Below are 27,446 nucleotides of genomic sequence, written 5' to 3'. Positions count from 1 at the left end.
GTTGTTCGAGGGAATTGTTTTGTATTTGACAATGGACTAAGCATTGTGTAGTCCAACATATTAGTGTTCTATGTGGGAAGATTACATTTGCCATCTATCAGTGGGTTTTTAAAAATTCATTTTCAGTCATATTTTCCATTAGTCTTTATTCTGTTGGGCAAAGTTTGTCAAGTACAGGGAGTAGGAATTAATTCTTATGCCAAGTGACTGAAAATCAAAACCAGAATCACTTATGTATGCAGATGCCTCTAAAAGAATCCCAACCTATGAGCACCAACATTTCTTAAGTTCTCTTTAAAATAGGGCTATTTAAAAAATTGGGGCATATTTTGTCCAAAATTGCTTCAAATAGATCAAAAGTATTGCAAAATTTTCAACACGTTTTCCCCATCACATTCCCCATCAATTTAATCAAGCAAACTAATCAAGTTTGACACTCAAACTCAAAATGATATGGCACATTAGGTGCTCAAGTGTGGCCCATGGAGTGGGTTTTAGGACAGAAATGGCTCCCATATCCTCCATAATTGCCCACCCCTGTTTATCCTACTGAACCTGCAATATACATGATGTCGCCTAATCATTTGTATCTTGCCTTTAAAAGACATTTTAGGAAATCAGGGTGCTGATTAAAAAGGTTGATAATCCTACTGATACCTTTAAAGCTTTTAGTCTTAGGAGTATGTGTAAAATATTGACAGAATCCTGTTGGAAACATTCTCGTGTGTTTCTATGGAATTGCTGTTTCATTTTGTTTCATTCCTTTGGCACTGTTTACATTTTTGTTCACTGCTTCTGAAAATGGGGCGCCTATCTGAATGGGCGTTTCATTCATCATCCGAAAGAACAAAATTTTTTGGACCATTGGCCAACGTGAGTGTCCTTCTCAGGCTCCCCTTCCCCTCAGTTGTAGGACTAGAAGGGTGAAAATTGCTACACATGGAGGACATATCTATTTATTTGTATTTATTTCGGGCACTTCTACCCCGCCCTTCTCAACCCCCAAGGGGGACTCAGGGCAGCTTACAACCGACACAATTCGATTCCAACAATTCAACAGATAAATTACATAACAGTAATAACACAATAGTTAAAACAATCAATTAAAACAGTACAATTAAAAGCCAATCTAGTGGCCAACGTTCACCGAGTTCTAATATCCATAAGTCCATTCAGCATTACCATAGTTTATTCCAATTTCTGGTCGTCATTACCTTGTCAGTCTGCCAGATTACCCGAAGGCCTAGTCCCATGTCCATGTTTTCAGCTTCCTTCTGAAGGAGAGGAGGGATGTTGATGACCTAATTTCCCCGTGGAGTGAATTCCACAGGCGAGGGGCCACCACCGAGAAGGCCCTGTCTCTCGTCCCCACCAGCCTCACTTGTGATAGAGGCAGGGCCGAGAGCAGGGCCTCCCCGAAGATCTTAAACTCAGAGGTGGGACATAGAAGGAGATACGTTCGGACAGGTACACTGGGCTATTCTTTGCCCACCAAGTTTTATAATATTTGCGTCATCCCACGATTTTTAGGGGGTTTTTTTTGCTTTCTATAAATAAAATCTCCTTAAAACCATAGCTTGGTTTGTACTTATAGCCTTCATTATGACCTTCATTAATAGCATCAGAGTTACTTCAGATTCCACTAATTCTGAGAAGTTTAACTCTCCATCTACAGAAGAGACATGATTGTAAAGATGGGCCTTAAGATTCCATTAATTCTGAGATGTTTAACTCTCCACCTGCAGAATATAAGTGAGAGTAAAGACAAGGCTTAAGATTCCACTAATTCAGGGTTTAACTTTCCATTTGCAGAAGAGAATTGAGGTTAAAGACAGGTCTTAAGATACCACATGTGATGCATTTCCCTTAGTCTGCAGAGTGGTGGTGGGCAAGGCAGGCAGAAGGCGAGGCGGATGGCGTTCTTCTCCTCTGCTGAATAGCCTGACAGGCAGGGTTCAGTGGTCCGAAAAGCAGGCTTTTCTTTTGGTTTCACTTTTTTTTCCGTACTGGAAAGGGGTGTACTGTTTCGTGCCATACAAATGAACGATACGAAATGAAAACATAAAATAAATGAGACAAATACCGGGCCCATGACTACAGGGTGCGGCAGCATAACTTCCTTTTTTAAAATGCGCGCCATTCAGTCAGTTGAAGACGTAGCGGAGCGCTAGTGGTCTCGTTCAAGAGGTGGGAGTATAAAGTTTTGTCCTGACACAGTTCAGTCGCCATAATGCGTTGGAACAGTGAGGAGTGTGCTTTTGCCGTTGAGACCTACTTTTCAAGCGGATGTTCTGTGATCACAACCCAGCGCACCTTTCAGATTCGCTTTAATTTAGCCCCATTGACCCCTGTCCCGGACCGGAAATCACTTGTGACGTGGGTCACTACATTCAGACAAACTGCAAGTGCGACAAGACGAAGAACTGGAGTCCCTTGACCCATTAAATCACCTGAGAACATTGAGGCAGTGAGAGCTTCAATGTTGCGATCACCACGGCGTTCTGCGCGCAAACATGTGTTTGCCCTTGGACTTTCCGATCGTTCTGTGAGTAGAATTCTTCATGATGATATTCATTTCCATCCTTACAAGATGGCGATTGTGCAGGAACTTTCTGAACGTGACTTCAATTCTTGGGAGGAACACGTGTGAGGTTCTTCTCCAAGTTGTTCCTGAGGACGCTATTGTTTTTTTCATTTGTGTGGATCCGTCAACAAACAAAACATGCACTACTGGACTGACAACAGTCCTCGAGAATTGCATTGAAGGCCTTTGCATTCACCTAAAATCACAGTGTGGTGTGCAATTTCCTCAGCTGGAATTATTGGTCCCTGGTTTTTTGAGGAAAATGAAGTCGCAGTGACAGTGAATTCGGACCGGTATATAAACATGTTACAGGATTTTTTTCCCCCACAACTATATGGGTTGGACTTAGGGGAGATTTAGTTCCAACAAGACGGTGCAACTGCACGCACTTCAAGAGCATCGATGGCTGTTTTGAGGGAACACTTCCCAGAGCGCCTCATCTCAATTAAGGGGGTTTTGGAGTGGCTGGCCCGCTCTCCAGATTTGGCCCCTTGTGATTTTTTTCTATGGGGTTTTTTGAAATCCCGTGTTTATGTGAACCGTCCAAGGACCCTACAAAATTTGAAGACCAACATCCAGGAAGAAATTGCCAACATAACGTCTGCGATGCTGGCAAGAGTCATGACAAATGCCCGGAAATCGGTTTACTCAGTGTATGGAGAATGGAGAACGTCACCTAACTAATTTGATCTTCAAAACTACGTAAAACAAAACTTTAGGTATGCGCCTATATTATATATAAAAAATCTGATTCATACAATGAGTTTTATTAAGTTTTGAAAAAGGAAGTTATGCTGCTGCACCCTGTAGTTGGAAACAAAATGCTGGGTTAGATGTGTTTTGTTTGACCAGCAGGTGATGCTCTTACATCATTTTTAGTTTGCTTATATGCCTCTTTTCTATATTGACCTGGATTCCCCAAACAGCTCAGAATAAACCTAAAATATTAAAATATAACATCATCTGGTGTTGCTGTTAGAGTAAAGATAACAAAAAACACTGTTGGTCTTCAGTCCTGCCGGCACAGGGGTTTAACCCACTGCGCCACCGGGGGCTCATTTATTTATTTACTTGCTGTGTTTATATACCACTTTTCTCACCCCTGGGGGGACTCAAAGTGGTTAAACTTTGTCATTGATATTGGTCTGTAATGTTAGTTTAAATGTCCACTGAAGTGAGCATTAATACTTTTGCAGAAACCTTTGCTTTAGACCCAGAATCCTATCCTTGCAATGCTGGCATAATGTCCAGTTTGGAGAAGAACCTTGAGCTGTGAAGCTTGCCGAAAGATGGAGAATTATTCTGTCTTGACGTAACTCATTTCCTTGGTTGGAAAATAATTGAGGAAGAATACCTTGGGTTTCTTGAGATTGAAATAACTGAAAGTGGCCTGGAAAGAAGGCATGACTGGCTGATACCTTGACCTGAGCTCTCCTGGTAGAGAATGAAAATATACTACAGCATATTTTTTTTTTAAGATCCCACTTGTCTTTTAAATTGACATGGAATTGGAAATTTAGTAGTGAATTTATTTTTTCCCAACAGTATTGCATGATAATATTCATCACATTCTCTTCCTTCCTCTAGGAGCTACCAAATGTTTCAGATCTCTATTTAAATGATACACCTCCAGTCCCTACACTGGCAGATGTGGCATGGATAGCATCTGATGATGAAGAGACATATGCTAGAGTCAGGTAGTTCCTTTCCCCCTTTTCTTACATGTCTAATGAACTCTCTTCTTGGCAAGTCTCGGCTCATTAACTGAATGCTTGCTAAAAAAAATTTAAAACTTTCATTATTTTACTGTTTCTTTTCTTCCTTCTCTTTGAATGGTAGGACTCTCATAGAATAATTTTGAGTCCTGGGAGGTGGCAACAGACTGATTCATGCATATTGATGGCTCAGTTTTGTATCACTTCTACTAAAAACTGTTCTCATAGGAAAGTTCTGCAAGCGTTATTTGAATATGTTGGTTATCCGTAGTGTTTATGTCCTGGAGTGACAAAATGGCCATCTCTGCTCATATTTTCTCAGAGGAGGGGCATACTTGCTTACCTATGTTGGAAATAGCAACCTCCCAAGCCTTTCACTATTTATTGTTAATTTGCTAACTTGTATTCTATGTGTAAGCTCAGGATCATAGAATCATAGAGTTGGAAGAGACCTCATGGGCCATCCAGTCCAACCCCCTGCCAAGAAGCAGGAATATTGCATTCAAAGCACCCCTGACAGATGGCCATCCAGTCTCTATTTAAAAGCTTCCAAAGAAGGAGCCTCCACCACACTCCGGGGCAGAGAGTTCCACTGCTGAACAGCTCTCACGGTCAGGAAGTTCTTCCTCGTGTTCAGATGTAATCTCCTTTCTTGTAGTTTGAAGCCATTGTTCCGTGTCCTAGTCTCCAGGGAAGCAGAAAACAAGCTTGTTCCCTCCTCTCTGTGACTTCCTCTCACATATTTCTACATGGCTATCATATCTCCTCTCAGCCTTGTCTTCTTCAGGCTAAACATGCCCAGCTCTTTAAGCCGCTCCGCATAGGGCTTGTTCTCCAGACCCTTGATCATTTTAGTCACCCTCCTCTGGACACATTCCAGCTTGTTAATATCTCCCTTCAATTGTGGTGCCCAGAACTGGACACAATATTCCAGGTGTGGTCTAACCAAGGCGGAATAGAGGGGTAGCATTACTTCCCTAGATCTAGACACTATGCTCTTATTGATGCAGGCCAAAATCCCATTGGCTTTTTTTGCTGCCACATCACATTGTTGTCTCATGTTTAACTTGCTGTGCACAAGGACTCCAAGATCTTTTTCACACATACTGCTCTCGAGCCAGGTCTCGTCTCCCATTCTGTATCTTTGCAGCATTACTTCCCTAGGAGGAGGTCAAGATTTTATTTTATTTTTTATCGTGTCAGGAGCGACTTGAGAAACTGCAAGTCTCTTCTGGTATGAGAGAATTGGCCGTCTGCATGGACATTGCCCAGGGGACGCCCAGATGATTTGATGTTTTTATCATCCTTGTGGGAGGTTTCTCTCATGTCCCCGCATGAGGAGCTGGAGCTGATAGAGGGAGCTCATCCGCCTCTCCCCGGATTTGTACCTGTGACCTGTCAGTCTTCAGTCCTGCTGCCACAGGGGTTTAACCCACTGCGCCACCGGGAGGTCAAGATAGGACGGGATATAATGCCCGAAATAAATAAATAAATAAGTTGATTTGCTAGTTTGACTGGGAGGGGTTATAGACATGTGATTGTACTGATCATGTTCAGACTCAGGACACCATTTTTTATTCAGCCTACTGTACACCTCATTGGAGGTGCATGTGTTTGCTACCCACCTCAATGGAGGTGGCTGTATGTGTTTGGTCTTCAATGAAAGCAGGTTGCTGTTTGGACTTTAATGGATGCATGTATGACTTATGGACTTTTGTGAGTACAACTATGCATAAAGACTATGGGCTGTTGATAGAGAATGATATTCTGTGTACTCAACACAGAAACTACATCCTATTCATAACTGAACTTTAATAAGAAATGTGCCTGTATGGTAAATCAATACAAGTTGTTTATGAGTAAACAAGATATGTTATTTTTCAAAGACTTTGTTTTTTATTGCTGAGTGCATATTTTAACTAAGGTTTCAAAGGAGTGTATATCTTTTGGGCAATTGCAACTGCAAGTTACAACTGCAAAGAAACAACCATCCTCTGCTAACCAAATATATTTTTGTAGAGGCATGCCTTTATCCTTGGCGGTTCAAAGACACGGTTCTTCAGTTTAACAGCTGAGTTACCTGTATGCCATTACATGAATGCTTGTGAATATCACTTGTTCTAACAAGGTCATGCTTTTCTTAACTAGTGGTTTTCAAAAGGTGGTCTCTATGTTCATGGAGATTTACATTTGCCAAATGGATGTAACATCTAATAAGGTTATGGTGCAATTATTTCCAATAGGCTATGGAATTTCCAATAACCAATTTATCTGGTAGTGGAATTACAGTTGTCTGAGGAACAGAAAGAGAAGGGATGAATGAGCCGTGCAAAGTGGATGCTTTCAGAATAGCAGATCTCTGAAGAATAGCTAACAAGCATAATTTTCATTTGAGCGATATTTTGCTCCCCCATGCCAGTTTCATTGAAGTATTTGGGTTCTTGACTTTTAGGACAGACACTCGTCCGCTAAAGCACAAGTGGAAACCCACCCCGTTTTTCGTCATTCAGAGGAATGCTTCTGTCCCAAATTTGAGAAAACAAGAAGAAAAGTTGTTGGCTTTGAAGAAACCGGGTCTACCTGCTTTGAGTCGGACTACAGACCTCCAGGAAGAGCTGAGTCATCTGCGGAGCCAGATCGCAAAGATTGTTTCTACAGATTCTGGTAAGAAGGCAACATCCAAACTATGTGAAGCAATGCTAAAAAATCAGATGTGGGCTTGGTAGATCTAGAGATAATTGCCTGCAAAGGAGGCAAGCAAATGACTTGGAAACTGCATCTCTGCTTTTGTTTAACTAACAGTGGCAAAGAAGGATTTGAGAAAAGGTCATTTCATGTTTTGAAAGGCTAGCATTGAACTTTTCAGTCAGTTTTGAATATCTGGAAGTTTGAAGAAGATTCTCTAGGACAGTGGTTCTCAACCTTCCTAATGCCGCGACCCCTTAGTACAGGTCCTCATGTTGTGGTGACCCCCAACCATAACGTTATTTTCGTTGCTACTTCATAACTGTAATTTTGCTACTGTTAAGAGTCATAATGTAAATATGCAGGATGTATTTTCATTCACTGGACCAAATTTAGCACAAATACCTGATACGCCCAAAATTTGAATACTGGTGGAATTGGGGGTGATCGATTTTGTCATTTGGTAATGCTGAAGTTGGTGGGATTTAAAGTTTACCTTAAATCAGAGAGCCTTCTGAACTCCATCAATGATGGAATTGAATCAAACATGGCACACAGAATTCCCATGACCAAGAGAAAATCCTGGGAAGTTCTGGAGGACATTGACCTTGAGTTTTTGGAGTTGTAGTTCACCTACATCCAGAGAACACTGTGGACTCAAGCAATGATGGGTATGGATCAGACTTGGCACAAATACTCAATATGCCCAAATGTGAACACTGGTAGAGTTTGGAGAAAATATACCTTGCCATTTGGGAGTTGTAGTTGTTGGGATTTATAGTTCACCCACAATGAAATAGCATTCTGAACCCCACCAACGATAGAATTGGACCAAACTTTCCACACAGATCCCCCATGACCAACAGAAAATACTATGTTTTCTGATGGTCTTTGGCGACCCCTCTGACACCCCCTCGCGACCCCCCCAGGGGTCCCGACCCCCAGGTTGAGAAACACTGCTCTAGGAGCTTTATATCTCAATATATAAAATATTGCTATTTAAAAGGTGTTGATTGCAAAGGGAAAGTATGAGATAGAATGCTGCCATGCTCTGCCTTTGAAGACTATTTAAATAAGAATTATGCGGAAAGGACCACTGATGTATTGTTTTCGTAGATTAGCTAAATGTAGCAGGTGTTCTGTTTAACAGACTAAAACCCATGGTTTGGCACTTGGTTTATCTTAATATGTATATATTATTCTCTTTTTCAGCTTCCACTTCACTAACGCCAGATTTATTATCTCCAGACAATTCAATTGTCTCTTCTCCTTTACCTTGTTTTGGATCCTCATTCCAATCTACAACTTCCTTTGTCATTAGTGACATCACAGAGGAGGAGGCAGAATTAGAAAGCCCAGAGCTTCCATCTGTTTCCATGCTTTGTTCTGCAACCTCTGAATGTTGTAAAGCAGACCCAAAGGATTCGGATGACGAAGATTCGGTGTCGCTGTCGAAGGCCAGCAGCTTTGCGGATATGATGGGCATTCTTAAAGACATTCATAGGATGAAACAGAACAAAGACTTGTAAGTTTCGTATCCCTAAAAGTCTTTTTTCTTTATTGATTGGAAGCTTGCACTCTTCTTTTCTGTGAAGTCATACCTGCTGCTTGTTAGTGCTGTGGATCAGTTTAGAGGAGTTATTTGTAATATACTTTGGTGATCTGGCCACAAAAGTGCAAAATGTCATAGACGAGAGTATAAATATCTTCTCTTAAGAGAGCGTTTCTCAACCTGGGGGAGGTCGCGAGAGAGTGTCAGAGGGGTCACCAGAGACCATCAGAAAACACAGTATTCTCTGTTTGTCATGGGGATTCTATGTGGGAAGTTGGACACAATTATATCGTTGGTGGGGTTCAGAATGCTCTTTAATTGTAAGTGAACAATAAATCACAGCAACTACAACTCCCAAATGTCAAGGTCTGTTTTTCCCAAACTCCGCCAGTATTCACATTTGGGCATATTGAAGATTCGTGCCAAGTTCAGTTCAGACTTATCATTGTTTGAGTCCACAGTCTCTCTGGATATAGGTGAACTACAACTCCAAAATGCAAGGTCAATGCTCACCAAATCCTTCCAGTATTTTCTGTTGGTCATGAGAGTTCTGTGTGCCAAGTTTGGTTCGGTTCCATCGTTGATGGGAGTTCAGAATGCTCTTTGATTGTAGGTGAACTATAAATCCCAGGAACTTCAACTACCAAATGACAAAATCAATCCCCATCCAACCCCACCAATATTCAGATTTGGGCGTATTGGATATTTGTGCCAAATTTGGTCCAGTGAATGAAAATACATCCTGCATATCAGATATTTACATGACGACTCTTAACAGTAACGAAATTACAGTTGTGAAGTAGCAACAAAAATAATTTTGTTGTTGGTGGTCACAATAATTTTGTTGTGGCATTAGGCAGGTTGAGAAACACTGTCTCAAGATGAGTGTCATGCTTTCATTTGTTTTAGGCGGATATATATATCCACATAGATCCACTGAAGTTACTGTCTGTTGATACATTTGGTGTGTCTTCTTCACCTGATCATGTAGAGGCCTTTCTTAGTTGTCGGAGCCCAGATGCCTTAAAAGAGCCAGACACAGGAGTATATCCAAATCAATAGTTTATTAAACAAAGTAAACTGGACTCAGAGACACTTACTTTGGTCAGAACTCAAAGTTTGCAGCAATTTGCAGCTTGAAAAACGAACTTGGAAAATAAACCAGATTAAACTGGCAAAAAATCTGGATTAAATAAGAGTTCTTCCAAAACACACCAAAATCACACAGTTCAAAGAAAATAAGCAAACAAAGAGCCGTGAAGAGAAGCCGTCATCCAGAAACAGTCCAAAGTCGAAGAAATCCCAGTTGAAAGTTCCAAAGTCCAAGAGGCAGCGTCGTCGTCAAAAAACAGTCCGAAGGAGAGGGGAAATCCGCACTTACGAGAATCCAAGCTAGTCAGTACACGAAGTAAGCAGTAACCTGCAGATCCAGGACCCAAGCCCAACAAGAAAGCAGCAGCAACAAGACCCAAGACACGAAACCAACACTTTGCCTACTGCAAAGTTCTATCACTCCAGTGCCTTCATTTATCTTACAACTCATCATCCGTTGATGAGCTGCCCTCCATCCCATCCTCATCACTGTCAGCTGACTTAGCCTCTACAGCTGAACGCCAACGCCCATCCCTCCAACTCTTCCACCTTTTGTCAAGACTTAGGTCTCCCCACGATTCCATGATATCACGAGATTGCCAATCCCCGCCACCAGAAAACCCCTCAAAAGTGTCACTGAACATCGGTTGAATACACACATTCCCAATCTCCTGAACCTTGGTCCAATCCATTGGTTCCTCTTCATCCCCACTACCCTCAGACCCATGATTTCCAGAAAAGCCCATGAAATCCTCTTCCTCTGTGGGAGCAGTAAGTATGTCCCGGATCTTCTTTCTCTGATGTTCTTTGTCTGACTCCTGCTCTCGAGTAACCCTCTTAATGCCTCTATTCCCATCTGAATCTCCTTCCTCCTCCTCACTCATTACACTCTCGGAGAAACCTTCAAAGGATTCTTCATCAGTGGGTGACATAAGTATCTCCCGAATTCTCTTCCTTTGCTGCTCTTCATCTAACACCTGGGCGCCTCGTTTTCCTTCTCTACCACTCCTACTACCAATTGCAGCATTGCCAACAGACTCTACTACAACATTAGTCCCGTTAGATGTACCCCTTTTCACAGGAAAAAAAATTCTTAAGAGTAGATTACTTATTAAAACTGGGAAACAATTCAACATTTTAATTCTGATGTTTGTTGTTATTTTTAAGATCTGTATTATTTCTTAAATGTAATGATCCTGGGGTTTTGTAGCCTCCTTTGATCAGATGGTATAAAAAGCTGTATTCTTTATCCAGAGCAAAGTCTTTTTGGAAAGTCACTGCAATCTTCCATATTCATTTAACGCTCAATCCATTTAGAGCAATTTAATTCTGCTAATAAGTCATGCAATACCATGGCTACATTGAATTATAGTGTAAATTATGTGGCTAGCTTTTGCGTCATCCAGCCTAGGGGTTTTCCTTTCCAGTTTCCTAAGGAACTAAATTGAATACAGGAGGAAGATGTGCTTTACCCCAAGGTTTATTTTGCTTGTGCTTCTTCAAGACTCTAAAAGAAATCAGGATGCTGAAATGGAGCTGGTCTCATATATATTTCTTCCAGTTTAGATATTACACCTAAAAACAGCCTTTCAGAAAGAAAAAAATCAAAAGTGGATAAGATTACAAGAAGCAGCAATTATCACTCATTTCCATTTATACATTAGGCTCATTTACTTTCGGCTTTAGATTTGAGTATTCATGAGTTTTGGTACCCACAGGGGTCCTGGAACCAAATCCAAATAGATTCCAAGGACTTGATTAGCACTAAAAAGCCATGCAGCTAATCACCTCCTAACAAAGGATTCCCCAAGGCGGGAAGCAGCCAAGCCTTGAATCTGCAAGACTTTGCAACGCTAATCAAGGTGGTCAGTTGCCGTATTCACACTTGCCTCAAACAGACAAGAGTTCTGTCTCCCATCCTGGACATTCCACAGATATATAAACCTCAGTTGCCCAATTTCCAACAGACCTCACAACCTCTGAGGATGCCTGCCATAGATGTGGGTGAAACGTCAGGAGAGAATGCTTCTGGAACATGGCCATACAGCCTGGGAAAACTCACAACAACCCAGTGATTCCACTCATGAAAGCCTTCGACAACAGATGGCAAGGCAGTTTACAAAATCTGAAATGGAGCTCTTTGGAGGAAAGAGGAAAGATTTGAATTTCGGAGACCTCCATTTCAGGGTTTTTAAAACAACCTTGCCTTTGGAGAAGGAAGTGGGGGAGGGGAAATTAGCCCCAAATGGATCTGCGACTGTTTTGCAAGGAACAGAAAATTCCAATTTTGGAGGTGTGACTATTATGCAATGAAATACGGTAATTCCTTTCTCCTACTGCCAGGATAATAAGCCCCATACAAACACACTATTTATCATGTCAGAAGCGTATTGAAAATACAGTTGTAATGTATAGAAAAACCACAAACATACTAAATGTACTTTGATCAGAGTGCCTCTGGTATTGCTGTAAGGTCCTCCATTATGCATGTGGCAGGGCTCAGACCGCCTTGTAGTTGGTTGTTTATGTTTTGCTCTTCTCCACATTCACATGTCATGGACTCCATTTTGTGGCCCCATTTCTTAAGGTTGGCTCTGCATCTCATGATGCCATAGTGCAGTCTGTTCAAGGGAGAGTTTCTCATCTGTTATCAGCCACTGATTTAGGTTCTGAGTTTTAACGTGCCAGTTTTGGACTCTGGTTTGCTGACGTGTTCCTGCGAATATCTCTGTATATCTTAGGAAGCTGTTTCGTGATTTAAGGTGTTGGCGTACTGGCTGATATCTGAATGGGATGGGCCAGAGATGTCACTGTCTTGGCCCTTTTGTTATTGGTTGCTACTTCCTGATGGATGTCAAGTGGTGCAATACCAACTAAACAGTATAATTTCTCCAGCGGTGTGGGGCATAGAGATCCTGTGATAATGCAGCATGTCTTATTAAGAGCCACATCCACTGTTTTAACGTGGTGAGATGTGTTCTACACTGGGCGTGTGTATTCAGCAACAGAGTAGCAAAGCGCAAGGGCAGATGTCTTCACTATGTCTGGTTGTGATCCCCAGGTTATGCCAGTCAGCTTTCATATGACATTGTTTCTAGCGCCCACTTTTTTGCTTGATATTCAAGCAGTGTTTCCTGTAAGTCAGAGCACAGTTCAGAGTGACTGCCAGATATTTGGGTGTGCTGCAGTGCTCCAGTGGGATTCCTTCCCAGGTAAATCCTCAGACCTTGAGATGCTTGTGTGTTCTTCGGGTGAAAAGTACACATCTGCGTCTTTTCATTATGCAATGAAATACAGTAATTCATTTCTCTCACTGCCAAGAAATAATAATAATAATAATAATAATAATATTAACAATACTTTATTTTTATACTGCCCTCTCTCTCCGAGGAGACTTAGGACGGTTTACACATAAGAAGGCAAGCATTCAGTGCCTAAGTGAGTACAAAACATACCAAAAACATATCAAAATACATGATAGAGCACAGTAATAACAGTGAGTTTACTACGAAGGATTAAGCATTGAGATAAAAAATATAACAGAATAGTTAGTAAGACATAATTAACTAAAACATAAATAAACATTACAACAAATACCCTCAAAACAGTTTAAAATACAGTTACATTAAAAATGGCTGGCTCCGATGTTCTTTTAAGGCAGTGGTTCTCAACCTGTGGGTCCCCAGGTGTTTTGGCCTACAACACCCAGAAATCCCAGTCAATTTATCAGCTGGGTTGTTGTAGGTTTTTTCGGGCTATATGTACATGTTCTAGAGGCATTTTCTCCTGACGTTTCGCCTGCATCTATGGCAAGCATCCTCAGAGGTAGTGAGGTCTGTTGGAACTAGGAAACTGGGGTTTATATATCTGTGGAATGACCAGGGTAGGACAAAGGACTCTTTGTCTGTATTGTCGAAGGCTTTCATGGCCGGAATCCATGGGTTGTTGTAGGTTTTTCCGGGCTATATGACCATGTTCTGGAGGCAATTTTTCTCCTGACGTTTCGCCTGCATCTATGGATGCTTGCCATAGATGCAGGCGAAACGTCAGGAGAAAAATTGCCTCCAGAACATGGCCATATAGCCCGGAAAAACCTACAACGACTCTTTGTCTGTTGGAGCTAGGTGTGAATGTTTCAACTGACCACCTTGATTAGCATTTGATTGCCTGGCAGTGCCTGGAGTAATCTTTTGTTGAAAAGTGATTAGATGTCCTTGTTTGTTTCCTCTCTGTTGTTGTGCTGTTCTAATTTTAGAGTTTTTTAATACTGGTAGCCAGATTTTGTTCATTTTCATAGTTTCCTCCTTTCTGTTAAAATTGTCCACATGTTTGTGGATTTTAATGGCTTTCTGTGTAGTCTGACATGGTGGTTGTTGGAGTGGTCCAACATTTCTGTGTTCTCAAATAATATGTTGTGTCCAGTTTGTCAGCTGTTTGGATTTCTGAGAGCTGAAGGCCAAAACATCTGGAGACCCACAGGTTGAGAAACACTGCTTTAAGGTGTATCGTGGCAGCAATATAGTGCAAGTGGAGTTGACCAGCATTCCAAATGGGTGTTTTATTCCTCCTCCTCTCCGTACACTAAACTGCATAAGTGCATTTTAGAAGTGTCTTACTACTTCATTACACTAGAGAATGAATCCACTTTAAATCTGGTTTCTGCCTCCTGCAGAATTCTGAGGTTTGAAGTTTAGTGAGGCTGTTAAAGGCTCCTCCCTAAACCACAACCCCCAGAATCCTGCAGGAGGCAACAACTGGATTTAAAGGGGATTAAATCTCAAGTGTGATGAGGTCCTTAAAAGAGAGGAGGGTAGGAGTCGTTCCATACAATCACACTAATTCACATTATTATTGAAGGAAAGATTTCAGCATTTCTTAAAAATTATCAGTGACAATTGGGTATTGGGGCGAGGTGCAGTCTGTTTGTGCTTCTGTTAATGTCTTCTAATTTGTGTATCGTTTTTAGGAACAAAACTTTACTGAAAGAAGAAGATCCTGCAATTCTTATAGCAGAAGTTTTGAGAAGAAAATTTGCCTTGAAGGATGAAGACATAAACGTGAAAAAGAATTGACATTATGCTCGTTTATTACCTTATAAAATCAGATCCTTGTGCTTCTGAGATTTTTCTCTACAGTGGCTGCCTTCCTCAGAACATCAAACTTCCCTTAGGGATTAGATTTCCTGCGTGAATGTGTGCGTTTGTGGAAATAACGGTTAGCCAGGAGGAACTCTCGTTTTTGTTTTGTTTTGTTTTGTTTTGTTTTTTGTTGTTTTTGAAGGGACAGGAAGGCTTTAATGAGCTGGACAAAAGCGGCTGAGGCTTGGAGAGCCACAAAGTGATACTGGAAGCAAGCAAGTTGTGTAAGGCCTTGAAGGAACATGCATTTCTCTGCAGCTGTCTTAAGCCCTCCTTTAGCAGGCAGTCTTTTGTGCTCCAGCCCGATGAGAGAACAATTGTGTTGCTTTTGTTACCGTTGATATAGTTCCAACTCGAAGACCCGTCGCAAACTAGCTTCCTGCGGGAGCAAACTGTGCGAGCACGTCCATGACGTCATGAGTCTCCCCCTCTCTCCCCGCCCCTTTCTCCGCCTCTTTCTCCGTGCCAGAGTGGTTTTTCCTTTGCTAGGGCAGCATTGCCAGTGTACTCTCGTTGTTGAATTCAGCCAACAACGAGAGTACGCTGGCAATGTTGCCCTAGCAAAGGAAAAACCACACTGGCACGGAGAAAGGGGCGGAGAGAGAGGCGCAGTCTCATGACGTCATGGACGGGCTCGCACAGTTTGCTCCCGCAGGAGGCTAGTTTGCGGCGGCTCTAAAGGCTTTCCCGTCCTAGCGAAATGAGGAAGCGTAGCCACGATAATGGAGACTCCGGGCATTTTGACAAGGGAGAGAATAGGGCAGAGCAGCACCACCAAGCAGCGTCCAAGACATGGGCAGAAGGGTCTTCCGGGGCCTGAGCCTCTTGAGGCAGGAAGGGGAGAGAGGGGGATGTTACGGGGCTCCTCCGGCAAAGATGAGCTCCAGGGCCTCCTGGATGTCCCCTCCGGTGGCCTGCAACGCGCGGAGGCTCAGCTCGTCGTCATGGATGCCCATGTCTCGCAGCTGCTGCAACTGAGGCTGCCACTGGCTCTGCAGGTTTGGCTGTCCGGAGGCCTGCAAGGCATGTTGCAAGGCCTGGCTGAAGAGGTCGTTGGTGATGGGCATTCCCGACTGGACGCTGGAGGACATTGGGGACATGCCCGAAGAATGTCCCTGCGTCCCAGGGGTCAGGGTGTGGGAGCTGCTTTCGGGGGTGCTCGCCAGGGCCAGGGCGGTCGCCAGTTCGCTCTGCGTGATGGGCCGGGGTCCTGCCGCTCCCGTGTAGCCGAGAGAGGCCGGGCGGGAGCCGGAAGTGCTGCTGGAAGGAGTGCTCCTGGTACTCTGGTGGAAATCATCTTCGTCGTCCGAAAGACCTTCAAACAGGAAGCCACCCGGCATGTCCCAGTAGGAGCTGGAAGGCCCGCTGCTGGTGGGCAAGGGGGTGCTTCCGGCCACGGAGTGCAGGACCAGGATGATGGCGTTCACCAAGGCCGGGTGGGTCGGGATGAGCGTTTCCAGCATGGTTGGGTCAGCAAACACAGAGAAGAGGTCTTTATCCTGCAAGACGCCCAACGCAATGGGGTCACTGCTCAGTCCGGGGGTAGCGACTATAATCTGATCCAGGGATTCCTTGTTTCCCAGCATCTTGAAGACCGAGTCTCTGAAGACAGGGCTGCTGTGCAAAGCGGTGTGCAGAACCCGGAACTCCCTCACGGCCGCCACTTTATCCACGGGTTCTGGTTTCTGTTCTGGTTCCGGCCACGACTTTCAGAGGACGTGGACCGTGGAGCCCGACTGGATGCCGTAGAATTCCAGCGTTTGGTCGTCCCGCAGCTTCCGACCACAATAGATCAGGTCGATGAGCTCTGGGTCAGGAACAGACTCTTGTAGTTTCCTGGTGATGAGCTGCTTGAGGTAGATGCTGCAGCCGCCCAGGGGACACTCCCCCAGCTCCGTTTCCGGCAACCTCAGGATGGATTTGGGAGCCAAGGGCTGGTCGGCCAGCTTGACCACAATGTAGCATTCGGAGAGGGGCATGGCCTCGGCGTCCTTGGGGGGGCTCGGCTGCGCAAAACTCCAGTCTGGGCTCCAAGCGGAATCTGGTTGTTTACCACCGAGGCCCTGGTCCAGCCGGAGGAACTCTCGTTTTGAAGTGGTTTTTTTCCTCACACAGATAAGAGCTACAATTTTTTTAAAAGGTCAAATAGTTTTCCACACCATTTTGAACAGAAGTGTTAGTAACAATACCTCTCCAGTGAAATTTGCCAGTGATTCACTTAGTGGTAAGTTAAATTAAAAATGAACTGTTCTTTGGTTGCAATTCTTGAGCGTGTAAATTCACTCCTTTAGAGTTGAGTTATGAGTAAAAATACCTTGTTATGGTTGTTCTCAGCCTTTCCTCACAATTAACTCTCCTTTGATAGAAAATATGTTATGATGTTGCAAATGATAGAGCATATCCCACCCCACCCCCACCCCAAAAAAGCAGTTTCCAATGAGCCCTTCCAGGAAAGAGCTTTTCTTCAGCTGTTCTTCTTCCCTGTTGCCAGGTAAGAGGAAACTTGGGAGAGCAGTTCAAGTAATTCCTCAGCTCTCTTTTCCTTTAGCACAGGGTCAAACGGAATTAATGCAAATAAAAGGTAGTATTGGAATTAAAAACATAAAGAGAATCTCATCCCATATATAGTTGATAAGATCCCCCAGTGCCGATAGTTACCCTGTTTCCCCAAAAATAAGACATCCCCTGAAAATACCTGGCCCTCGCTTAGGGTCAACCTAAGTCTGAAATGAGTTGAAAGCACACAACAACAACAATCCTATCTCATTAGCCAAAAGCAGGCCCACACTTCCCATTGAAATACTAATAAATTTATATTTGTTAAAATTGTTCTTCATTTTAATTATTGTATTGTTTTTAAGTGGTTTTTACACTACAAATAAGGTATGTGCAGTGTGCATAGGGATTCATTCATTTTTTTTTTCAAATTATAATCCGGCTCTCCAACAGTTTGAGGGACTGTGACCTGGCCCTCTATTTAAAAAGTTTGTGGACCCCTGCACTAGAGAATGAATCCATTTTAAATCTGGTTTCTGCCTCCTGCAGAATTCTGCGGTTTGTAGTTTAGTGAGGCTGTTAAAGGCTCCTCCCTAAACTACAAACCCCAGAATTCTGCAGGAGGCAGTAACCACATTTAAAGTGGATTCATTCGGTAGTGTGATAGGGTCTATAGTTGACGTTTTGCTGAATTACTTAATATAAGACCTCCCCTGAAAGTAAGACCTAGCAAAGTTTTTGTTTGGAAGCATGCTCCCCCTGGTGGCCAGAAGCTGCAATACTGTCCCTGCTGTAGAAGTGGTCTAGGAACTGCTGTAGGAGATCATTACAGTCTTTAGACCAGAGGTCCTCAAACCCTTTAAACAGAGGGCCAGGTCACAGTCCCTCAAACTGTTGGAGGGTCGGATTATAATTTGAAGGAAAAAAAAACATGAATTAATTCCTGTGGACACTGTACATATCTTATTTATAGTGCAAAAAACCTTTAAAAACAATAAAATAATTAAAATGAACAATTTTAACAACTATAAACTTATTGGTATTTCAATGGGAAGTGTGGGCCTCCTTTTTGCTGATGAGATAGGATTGTTGTTGTGTGCTTTCAAGTCATTTCAGAGTTAAATTGATCCTGAGCGAGGGCCGGGTAAATGAGCTTGGAGGGCCGTATTCGGCCCATGGGCCTTAGTTTGAGGATCTCTGCTTTAGAAAGTGTGTGGGAGCCAGGGACTGGGGGTCAGGACCCCAGGGGGGCTGTGAGGGGGTTTCAGAGGCATTGCCAAAGACTATCACAAAACATGTATTTCTGATGGTCTTAGGAACCCCTTTGGCAGAGACTGCTGAAGATCCTCCACCTGACCTTCTCTTCCTTTTTGGAAACAGATGGCAAATCCTCCCACCAAAAGCCTTCCTCCCCTGTCATTGGCCATCTTCTCAGCCAAGGGAAGGACTGTTTCTGAGACTCCAAGCGGAGAGGGGAGAGCAGGCATGTTCGACACATAGCAGTCTGGTGCGTATGTGCAGGCGAAGGACAGAGTGCAAGTCCAGAGGGAGACTCGCACCAGCAAGTCCCGTCAAGGCATGGGGATTCTGTGTGGGAAGTTTGGCCCAATTCTATCGTTGCTGGGGTTCAGAATTTTCTTTCATTATAGAGGAACTATAAATCCCAACAACTATATAACTCCCAAATATAAGGTCTATTTTCCCCAAACTCCACCAGTGTTTACATTTGGCCGTATCGAATATTTACATTACAATGCATAACAATAGCAAAATTACAGTTATAAAATAGACATGGGGATTCTATGTGGGAAGTTTGGCCCAATTCTATCGTTGCTGGGGTTCAGAATGTTCTTTGATCATAGGGGAACTATAAATCTCAGCAACTACAACTCCCAAATGTAAGGTCTATTTTTCCCCAAACTCCACCGTGTTTAAATTTGGCCGTATCGAATATTTACATTACAATTCATAACAATAGCAAAATTACAGTTCTAAAGTTGCAACAAAATAATTCTATGGTTGGAGGTCACCACAACATGAGGAACTGTATCAAGGCGTCACGGCATTAGGAAGGTTAAAAAACAGAGATATGAAAGTGTGGTTTGCTTTGCAAGACATACGAAAAGCTTTCGGCCGCGTCTCTCAAAAGCAGTGATTTAAGTAATGCTGTCACTGCTTCATTGAAGGAATATTATTGTTTTGAAATAAGTTATCTCAATCTATCCGTTTCCTGTATAGCTTAGAGCAGGGTTCTACTTCAGCATTTTTTAATTTATTTATGTTTTTTCAACCCCATGTTCAACCTAAGTATTCAATAAGCATGAAGTGGGTGTTTCTAACTTTTGTATTTTGACATAGAGGCAATTAAATACCAAGGCTGCTGCTATGCATATCTCTTACCTCAATGAAGATTCAGCATTCACTTTTTCCTCTTCCAGTTCACCCCTTTAGGAGGAATGGCTATCAAGGCTAGTGACTTGTTAACTTTGTGGGAGATTTATTGTAATTACCATTTTTGTTGACAGGATGACAAGGCAATTGCATTCGTTCCTGCTAAAGGAGAAACTGCTTTGTTTGCTTGTGTTGAGTTTTGCTAACATGGACCTGGAATAGTTAGTGTAAGGACCAGGGACATGGTGGAGGAGAGCCAACTTTAGATCAGCTTGAACCAGAGCCGATCTGCCCATATATATGTGATTCAGCTAGCTTTGTCAATTATATTGTGCAACTAAACCCACTCTAAGTGTTTCAAGGACACACAAGGGCTTTAGATTGGGGTGTTCAACACATTTTCATTGTGGGCCCCGTACAGAGGGGCCAACTATATATCTTGTTTACATATTGGTCAGCGCTCATTTTTACCCATTTTGGGGCCTCAGATGTTATTGAACAACTCCCAGACTGGGGATGATGGGAATTGCAGCCCAACAGCAGTTGTGGCTCTAGGGTTGAAATAAGGTTAAAGGACATTTTAGAGCCAGGCATCCTATCCACAAGCATTGTCTCTTAAGTTCAGATCTCACGATCTTTACTAAACAGAACAACCTGCAGCCTTCAGATGCTACACAACTCCCACCAGTTCTAGTCATGATGTCTAATGATGGGGATCTTCCTGGGGTTATTTGGGGTGTTAATTCAGAAAATTGTATTGGATATACCACATCAGCTCTAGATTATTATATATTGTTTTCTGTGGGCGAGCAGATGGCAACTATGTTGCGGTTTATCAGTCTTATGTGGAAGCTACCCAGTAGTCTTGTAGTAAATTGTTCAGAATCTTCAGCAAGTCCTGTAATATAGAAGTCCCATCCGGTCTCTTCCTGATCATCTGATCACCATCTCCATCTGAATACACCATGAAGCACTTCTCATGAAATACTCCATGCAGGGAGTGGCTCAAGCTTAATTGCTTAATTGTCCAGGTGTTCTTCCTCAACAAGCACCCATACAGGCAATGATCCTTGTAAAAACTTAGCATACATATGCACATTCTGTAATAAACTACTGGATGGCATATGTATGTACCAGGAACTAGAGCTGATGTGGTCTCTCCAATGCAGTTTTCTGAATCAGCACCCCAAATAACCAAGCCAAATCTAAAGTTGACCAAAAACAGATTCGTAACCCTTTTGGTAGTAATGTTGGAAAGTGGTCCCTGGTCAAAAACAAGTTGGGAACCACTGCTTTAGACTGAATGGTCTGAGGAAAATAACAAGATGTTGCAGAAGACAGAAGGTGTTAGTGGGTCATGGTTTATTTTAACATGCATTCTCAATGCTTGTAACTCAATCATTAGTTTCTATTGGTGGGAGAGCACAAGATCAAGCAGATCTTGTGCTCTCTTATTACACTTCTATTCCATCTGGTAAGAAAGAAAAATCCAGAAGATAGGTGGGACTCTCAGGACTCCCGAGAAAAGAAAAGCCAGTTTAAGAAATAGTAATACAGTTTTTATTACAAACACATCACACAAGTGTATTACGTATTTATACTAATGGATACAGCTGCATTTTCCCCAGCAGGAGAATGAATCTTCTGGGCCACGAGTGTAGTACTTTCTGTACTTCCTCCGCTGGACAACCATAAAGCAGAATGGCTTGACCTTACACTGCAGCTTTAAGCCTTTCTGTTATCGGTTTGCTTTGTAAGTACTGAGGGAATGTATTCCCACAGAGATTATGAATTAGTGTTTGATTACTTTATTGCCTTCTGAATCCTCTGTGAAGAGCAAGTCGTAACATGGTTTCTGGCTAATGTCTGCTAGAACAGAGATGTGGGGCCTTCTCTCCACTGAATAACAAGTCCCAAAGCCATCCTTATGGGATTGGCTTCCTCCTGAGCTGCTTTTGCCCTGTTGAAGCTTCCTCTGGAAAGACAGCTGAGATGGTTCATGAAAACAGCGGTGAGAAATGACTTTGTGGCCATCTGAGTCTTGAGTGAACAAAGGGCTCATCGCATCTTCACTGTTCTCATACTTATCAGAATCAGAAATTTCATCATTAGTTTCCAAACTGAATCCAAGTGGAGTCTTACTGACCTTTTTCATAGGCCTGATGCCGATTATACCTTTCTTCTGCTGAGGATCTATATTCTCAGAGTTAGTGGATTCCATGAAGGTATTGTTACAGAAGGACATTGAGTTATATCTTCTCCAATCATTAGTTCCTTTGTATGAAACTGCCTTTGGATTCGGACTGCTCTGAGAAGCTGAAGTGTTTGGTTTCACTTTTTTCCAGCCACCATTTTTCTCTCTTAAAGGTGACTTAGGCAAGGTTTCCTCCTCAAAAAGCCCTTTCTCTTCTTGGTGCTGACTGCAGTTGAAGGAGAGAGGGTCCCCCCTTTGTGAAGCACATTCTCTTCCTTTCGTATAACTGACTACACGACTGTTACTCTGAGCTTCATTAGGAGCAAGATTCCAAGGGGAAATATGTTGTAGTTTCTCTACAGTTTGTTGTTTGCATTCTTGCATGACTACTGCTTGAATCAGAGAAGCTGGCAATAGAGTTGGTTCCCCAGCTGGCCATTCATGGTCTTCCAAATGAGAAGCATCAGCAAGCAATTGTCCATTTGTGTTGATTTCCTTCTCCCCTGGAAGAAGGACAAGCAGAATCTCAGTTAACCCACATATGTCAAGAACAAAACTTTTATGTAGTTAGTATGTATAGTTTGTATGTATGTACTGTGGAGTGGCCAGTGTAGCACTGGTTGCATTCCTGCTTTTTTACAAAGCCAGGGGGGTGTAGTGAAATGAGATTCCATCTGAACATTAGGAAGAACTTCCTGACTGTGGGAGCTGTTCAGCAGTGGAACTCTCTGCCCCGGAGTGTGGTAGAGGCTTCTTCTTTGGAAGCTTTTAAACAGAGGCTGGATGGCCATCTGTCGGAGGTGCTTTGAATGCAATTTTCCTGCTTCTTGGCAGGGCGTTGGACTGGATGAGGTGTCTTCCAAATCTATGATTCTAGTGTTGGAATCAAGGGCTCTGATATTCCATTTATCCCTAAAGATCCACTGGGTGACCTTGGGTAAACTACACAGATACTATAATCCACAGGATCCACTGATTGCGGATCAGACCAAACCCAGGAATTGAAGTATCCACGGCTAGACAGCAACTGGAAAATGTACATTTTTTCTGTCTTAATCAGTATTTTGAGATGCAGTGATGCGCATATCCATGCCCATTCGAAAGCACCTCAGTTTTGAGCCCTACATGCAATATGCTCAGATTGGCTGCAGCACATTATGTGGTTTGTTTGGGATTTTCTGGCGCCTTTTTAAAACACACTATTTTTGGCTTGAGGTGCACTGCAGCGCACATTGAGGGGTGTACATTTTATGGATACATCACCCTCAAGCCAGCTTCGAACTGGATTATAGTGTCTGTGTGGAACAGCCCTCAGAGGTAGACAAGAGCAAGCCACTTCAACAGATCTGGCCAAGGAAACCCTGTGATAGGTGTGCCTTAGGGTTGCCGTACGTTGCAAATGACTTGAAGGCACATGGCAACTAGTTTAGAGACCAAGTGTAGGCCAGTTTTAAAGACAATACAGTAATTCCTACACTTACACAATACAATAATTCCTACACAAAAGGCTAGTCTGTAAAACCAAATACATGGGTGTTTTGCTGTGCCTTCCATGTTTTAGTGCTCTGTCCTTTACCACAGAAAGGAGTCTGGTATTTTTACATTATCACAGTGCAAAGGCCGTGTATTACCTGCTCCATAAGAAGCAATATTATGCTGACTCTCTGTTACTCTCATTGTGAGGAATGGCCAGATCTCCTGCTGATACAGGGAAGGGGGAACTTTAAAGAGGAGAGAGAAGTATACCTCTGAGCCACATTGGGTCACACTAATTAATTACATTAATTAAATTTAAATAACATAGCTATCGAAAGCTGAGGAGATGCTCATAGTAGTAGATACACAAGGCACTTGAGCCAATTAACAACTATGATAATAGATATGCACTGTCATTTGAGATGTATGGAGAGGACATAGGAACTCCTGCCTCATGGTTAATTCTGACCAATCTCAAAAACTGAGGAACGAGGGGCAGGTAGGAAAAGGTAATAGAGAGCAGCAGCAAAAAACAACCCTGCATTGCTTTCAAGTGATTTTTATGAGATTGAGACCAGGTCAACTGTTGGTCGCTAATGTCTCCTCACCCCTGGAAGAGCAGGAGGGACAATTGTTGAGATTTTGTAGGAAATCAGTGTTCAATCTTTTGGTGTATTAGATGAAAGTGTTTATTTTAGGTATTAGCTTCCCACCATTTGGACGAGAGCCCGTGAGCCAGTAGGCCGCCTACTTTTGTGGGGTTTTTGCAGGAGTGGAGGAAATCTGCAAATAGAATCATACTGATTTTCTTAAATCTGATATAACAGATTTCTAGGTCCTCCCCGGTAACTTGATGTTCACCACTGAATCGTGCTAGAGAAGGGCTTCTTAAACTCATTTCACTCGTAACCTTTTTTTTCTCCCAAAGTGACGCCAGGTATATAAGGGTATAAAATAGGTATGAAAATATTTGCTGATAATAAACCAGCATTTTCAAGGTTTGCTAAGCAGAATGATTTTCTTTTTTGTGGAGAGGAGCTGAAGCATTTTCTGTTAAAGTCCACTGTAAACACTACATGTTGTTGCTAACAGACGGATGGCATTCAGAACTTTTCATTGTTGCCGTTTTTTTCGTAACCCCAATGCTGAGCGAAAGGGACCCTATTTGGGATCAGGACCAAGAGTTTAAGACAGTGGTTCTCAACCCCAGATGTTTTGGCCTTCAACTCCCAGAAATCCTAACGGCTAGTAAACTTGGTTGTTGTAGGTTTTTTCGGACTATATGGCCATGGTCGAGAGGCATTCTCTCCTGATGTTTCACCTGCATCTGTGGAAAGCATCCTCAGAGGTAATGAGGTCTGTTGGAACTAGGAAAAAGGGTTTATATATTTGTGGAATGACCAGGGTGAGACAAAGGACTCTTGTCTGCTGGAGCTAGGTGTGAATGTTTCAACTGACCACCTTGATTAGCATTTGATTGCCTGGCAGTGCCTAGAGCTAGTAAACGGGCTGGGATTTCTGGGAGTTGTAGACCCAAACACCTGGGGGACCCACAGATTGAGAACCATTGGTTTAAGCAGCCCTGGTCTAGAAGATCTAAGGGATTGCTAGAGAGCTGTTCCCTCGAGAAATCTATTACTTCAAGGGTGACTCTATGGCCAACCTCCGGCAGAAGCTGAACAGTCACCGTGGAGGACCTAAAAGAACATAATTATACAAATCGGCATTAAATTAAACCTGCAAATGCAGAGGCATGACTGTTTGCGATGGAAAAACAAAGCTTTGGGGATCACGTGTGGTTTTTGTATAGTATCCTCAAAAGGAAATGTATAATGGAAGTGTGAAATAAACCCTCTTCTATAAATCTCTTGAAATATGTGCGAGTTATTATGACCCAATATATCTTCTTAATAGTTTCCTACCTTTGGAATAATGGGATTAGAAATTATTTGGGCATAATATAGAACTAGTGCGCACAAGCCTCTTCTCAAGCAGTTATGGACAAAAAAGCAAAAGATGACATAGAGTTTTGAAAGCAACATCTGTTCAGGAAGAAGTTATTTTAATAGTAAATGCAGAGAAATAAAATATGACCATCGAAAGGAAAGAGAAAGAGGCCTGTTCCATAAGATCTGAGAAATCAAAGGGAAATGTTAACCAAGAATGGAGATGTTATACAACCAGAAGAAGACTACAAAGTCTCGTTTATCCGACATAAATGGACCGATAGAACGCCGGATAAATAAAAATGTTGGATAATATGGAGTCTCCTACTGTTACCCATCTAATGCGGCACTAGACACCTAGAATAATAACAACAGGGACTCAAAGGGTTAAGGCATGGCAACGCCTCGGGGTAGAGTGGCCCAGTAGGAAGTGCCCAGATGCGGAAGAGGATCATGGAACTTGTAGAGAGAAGGAGGGAAGATGCTTCCGCTCCCGGTCCTGCCTCTTTCCCCCTTTCCTCCCTCCTCCTCGTCTTGCCTTTTTCACTTATTGGGAATGGAGACAGTGGAGCACTCCTTTAATTGACGGGGAAGTGCGGGAGGATCGGGATAAAAGTGTTGGATAAGACAGAATGTCGGATAAGTGAAGGTCGGATAAGCGAGACTACTGTAGAAACAAAACGATGATGCAAACAATGCACTGAACTACATAAAAGAGATTAAAAAGCAATAGAGTAATTCAAGAAAAACAATTTAAAGATGAAACTACAGTTTTAGAAAAGGGAAGTAGATGCTGCACCCAGAATTCATGGGAGAGATAAATAAGTAGAAAAATGGGATTTTATAGAAGGTACAGAAGGTATATTACACCTAAGCAACTAGGCCTGATGTATAAAAATATCCCAAACAAGTGTTGGAAATGTCATGACCATGATGGGAGATTTTTCCACATGTGGTGGTCCTGTAAAGTAGCTTCTAAGTACTGGAAAGGAATCCATGAAGAATTCCAAAAAAATACTTTAAATGGATTTCCCCCAAAAAGCCGGAGTATTATTCACTAGGCATTACAGACTCGGAACTGACTTTGGATGAAAACAAGGATAGGTTATTTACATATATGACTATGGCAGCGAGAATATCTTATGCAAAACTCTGGAAACTTGAGGAGGTACCAGAAATTGAAAGCTGGATAACTAAATTGAAAGAAATTATAAAGATTCGGATAAATGAACTTACTTTTTAAAGAAAATTTTCAGGAAATACAATAAAATGGACACAATGGAATCTCTTTGAGGAGAATGAGAAGGTTGGAAACAGTCAAGTAGAAACATGGACAATTTATCTCAGAGAATAAGTGGAGTGACTAAAAAAACAGACTGGACAGGCTTTAAGGACTTTCTAAAAACAAAAGAAATTTCAATAATAATAGACTTGACTAATTTTTAGAAGGAAGACGTAAAAGAGACATTGTCAGCATTCGGGAAAACGAAGATATGGAATTCTTTTTATTGAAGATGAAGACTTTTTGGAAGACCCTGGGAAGTCGCAATCACAGACGGAGCTGTTGGTGATGGTTCTCACTGACCCCCCTTTCTCTCTCTCCCTTTCCCCCCTTCCTACCCCACTTACCCCCCTCTCTTCCCCCCCACAACGGACCACCTCCGTCACCCCGTCCCTCCCTCTCTTTCATACCCCACCCTCTACAATGTTGTTAAAACTGGAAAACCAATAAAAATTATTTTTTTAAAAAAAGTAGAAACATGTAAGAATAAGGTAAAATGAGGAGAAAAGACATGTCCAATCTTCAGATTGGACACTTTATGATAATTACGAGAAAGAAGTAAGAGGAACATTTTATTGTGGAAGCACTGGAAATATTTTTTAAATTTTTGGAGATACAACACCTGATGAGGAGATGGAAGTCAATCTTTTTTAAAAATTTTAATTTTTACTTTTTATTTCTTTTTTACTGTTTTTTTTGTTTTTGTTTTGTTTTATTTTTGATTTTGGATTTTCAACTTTTTTTATTCCTTTTTTTTTTAATCTCGGGGGGTGCTTCCTATCTTTTCCTACTGTTCTATCTTCTTTTAAATATTCACTCTCTTTCGCTGTAATTTTCTAATATTTCAATAAAAAACTACTTTAAAAAAATGAGGAGAAAAGACTACTAAGACAAA

General features: G+C 42.2%; 2 protein-coding genes and 1 pseudogene across 6 annotated transcripts in view; 1 reads left to right on the top strand and 2 right to left on the bottom strand.

The window, feature by feature from the left end:
* Nucleotides 1–25,187, top strand: part of MTFR1L (mitochondrial fission regulator 1 like) — a 45,917-nt gene extending 20,730 nt beyond the window's left edge. For all 3 annotated transcript variants that reach the window (XM_060784444.2, XM_060784446.2, XM_060784449.2), the window contains exons 5-8: nucleotides 4,172–4,281; nucleotides 6,752–6,963; nucleotides 8,197–8,509; nucleotides 14,595–25,187. In XM_060784444.2, coding sequence (XP_060640427.1) covers nucleotides 4,172–4,281; nucleotides 6,752–6,963; nucleotides 8,197–8,509; nucleotides 14,595–14,700 — 741 coding nt within the window. In that variant the 3' untranslated portion in view covers nucleotides 14,701–25,187. The remainder of the gene's footprint in view (nucleotides 1–4,171; nucleotides 4,282–6,751; nucleotides 6,964–8,196; nucleotides 8,510–14,594) is intronic.
* Nucleotides 15,505–16,745, bottom strand: LOC132780711 (ubiquitin-like protein 7 pseudogene; annotated as a pseudogene).
* The window catches only part of AUNIP (aurora kinase A and ninein interacting protein), a 21,527-nt gene continuing 15,271 nt past the window's right edge, over nucleotides 21,191–27,446 (bottom strand). For all 3 annotated transcript variants that reach the window (XM_060784451.2, XM_067460541.1, XM_067460542.1), the window contains one exon: nucleotides 21,191–22,350. In XM_060784451.2, coding sequence (XP_060640434.2) covers nucleotides 21,446–22,350 — 905 coding nt within the window. In that variant the 3' untranslated portion in view covers nucleotides 21,191–21,445. The remainder of the gene's footprint in view (nucleotides 22,351–27,446) is intronic.

Source organism: Anolis sagrei, chromosome X (genome assembly GCF_037176765.1).
Source record: "Anolis sagrei isolate rAnoSag1 chromosome X, rAnoSag1.mat, whole genome shotgun sequence".
Taxonomy (NCBI): domain Eukaryota; kingdom Metazoa; phylum Chordata; class Lepidosauria; order Squamata; family Dactyloidae; genus Anolis; species Anolis sagrei.
This window is presented reverse-complemented; position numbering and strand designations above follow the sequence as displayed.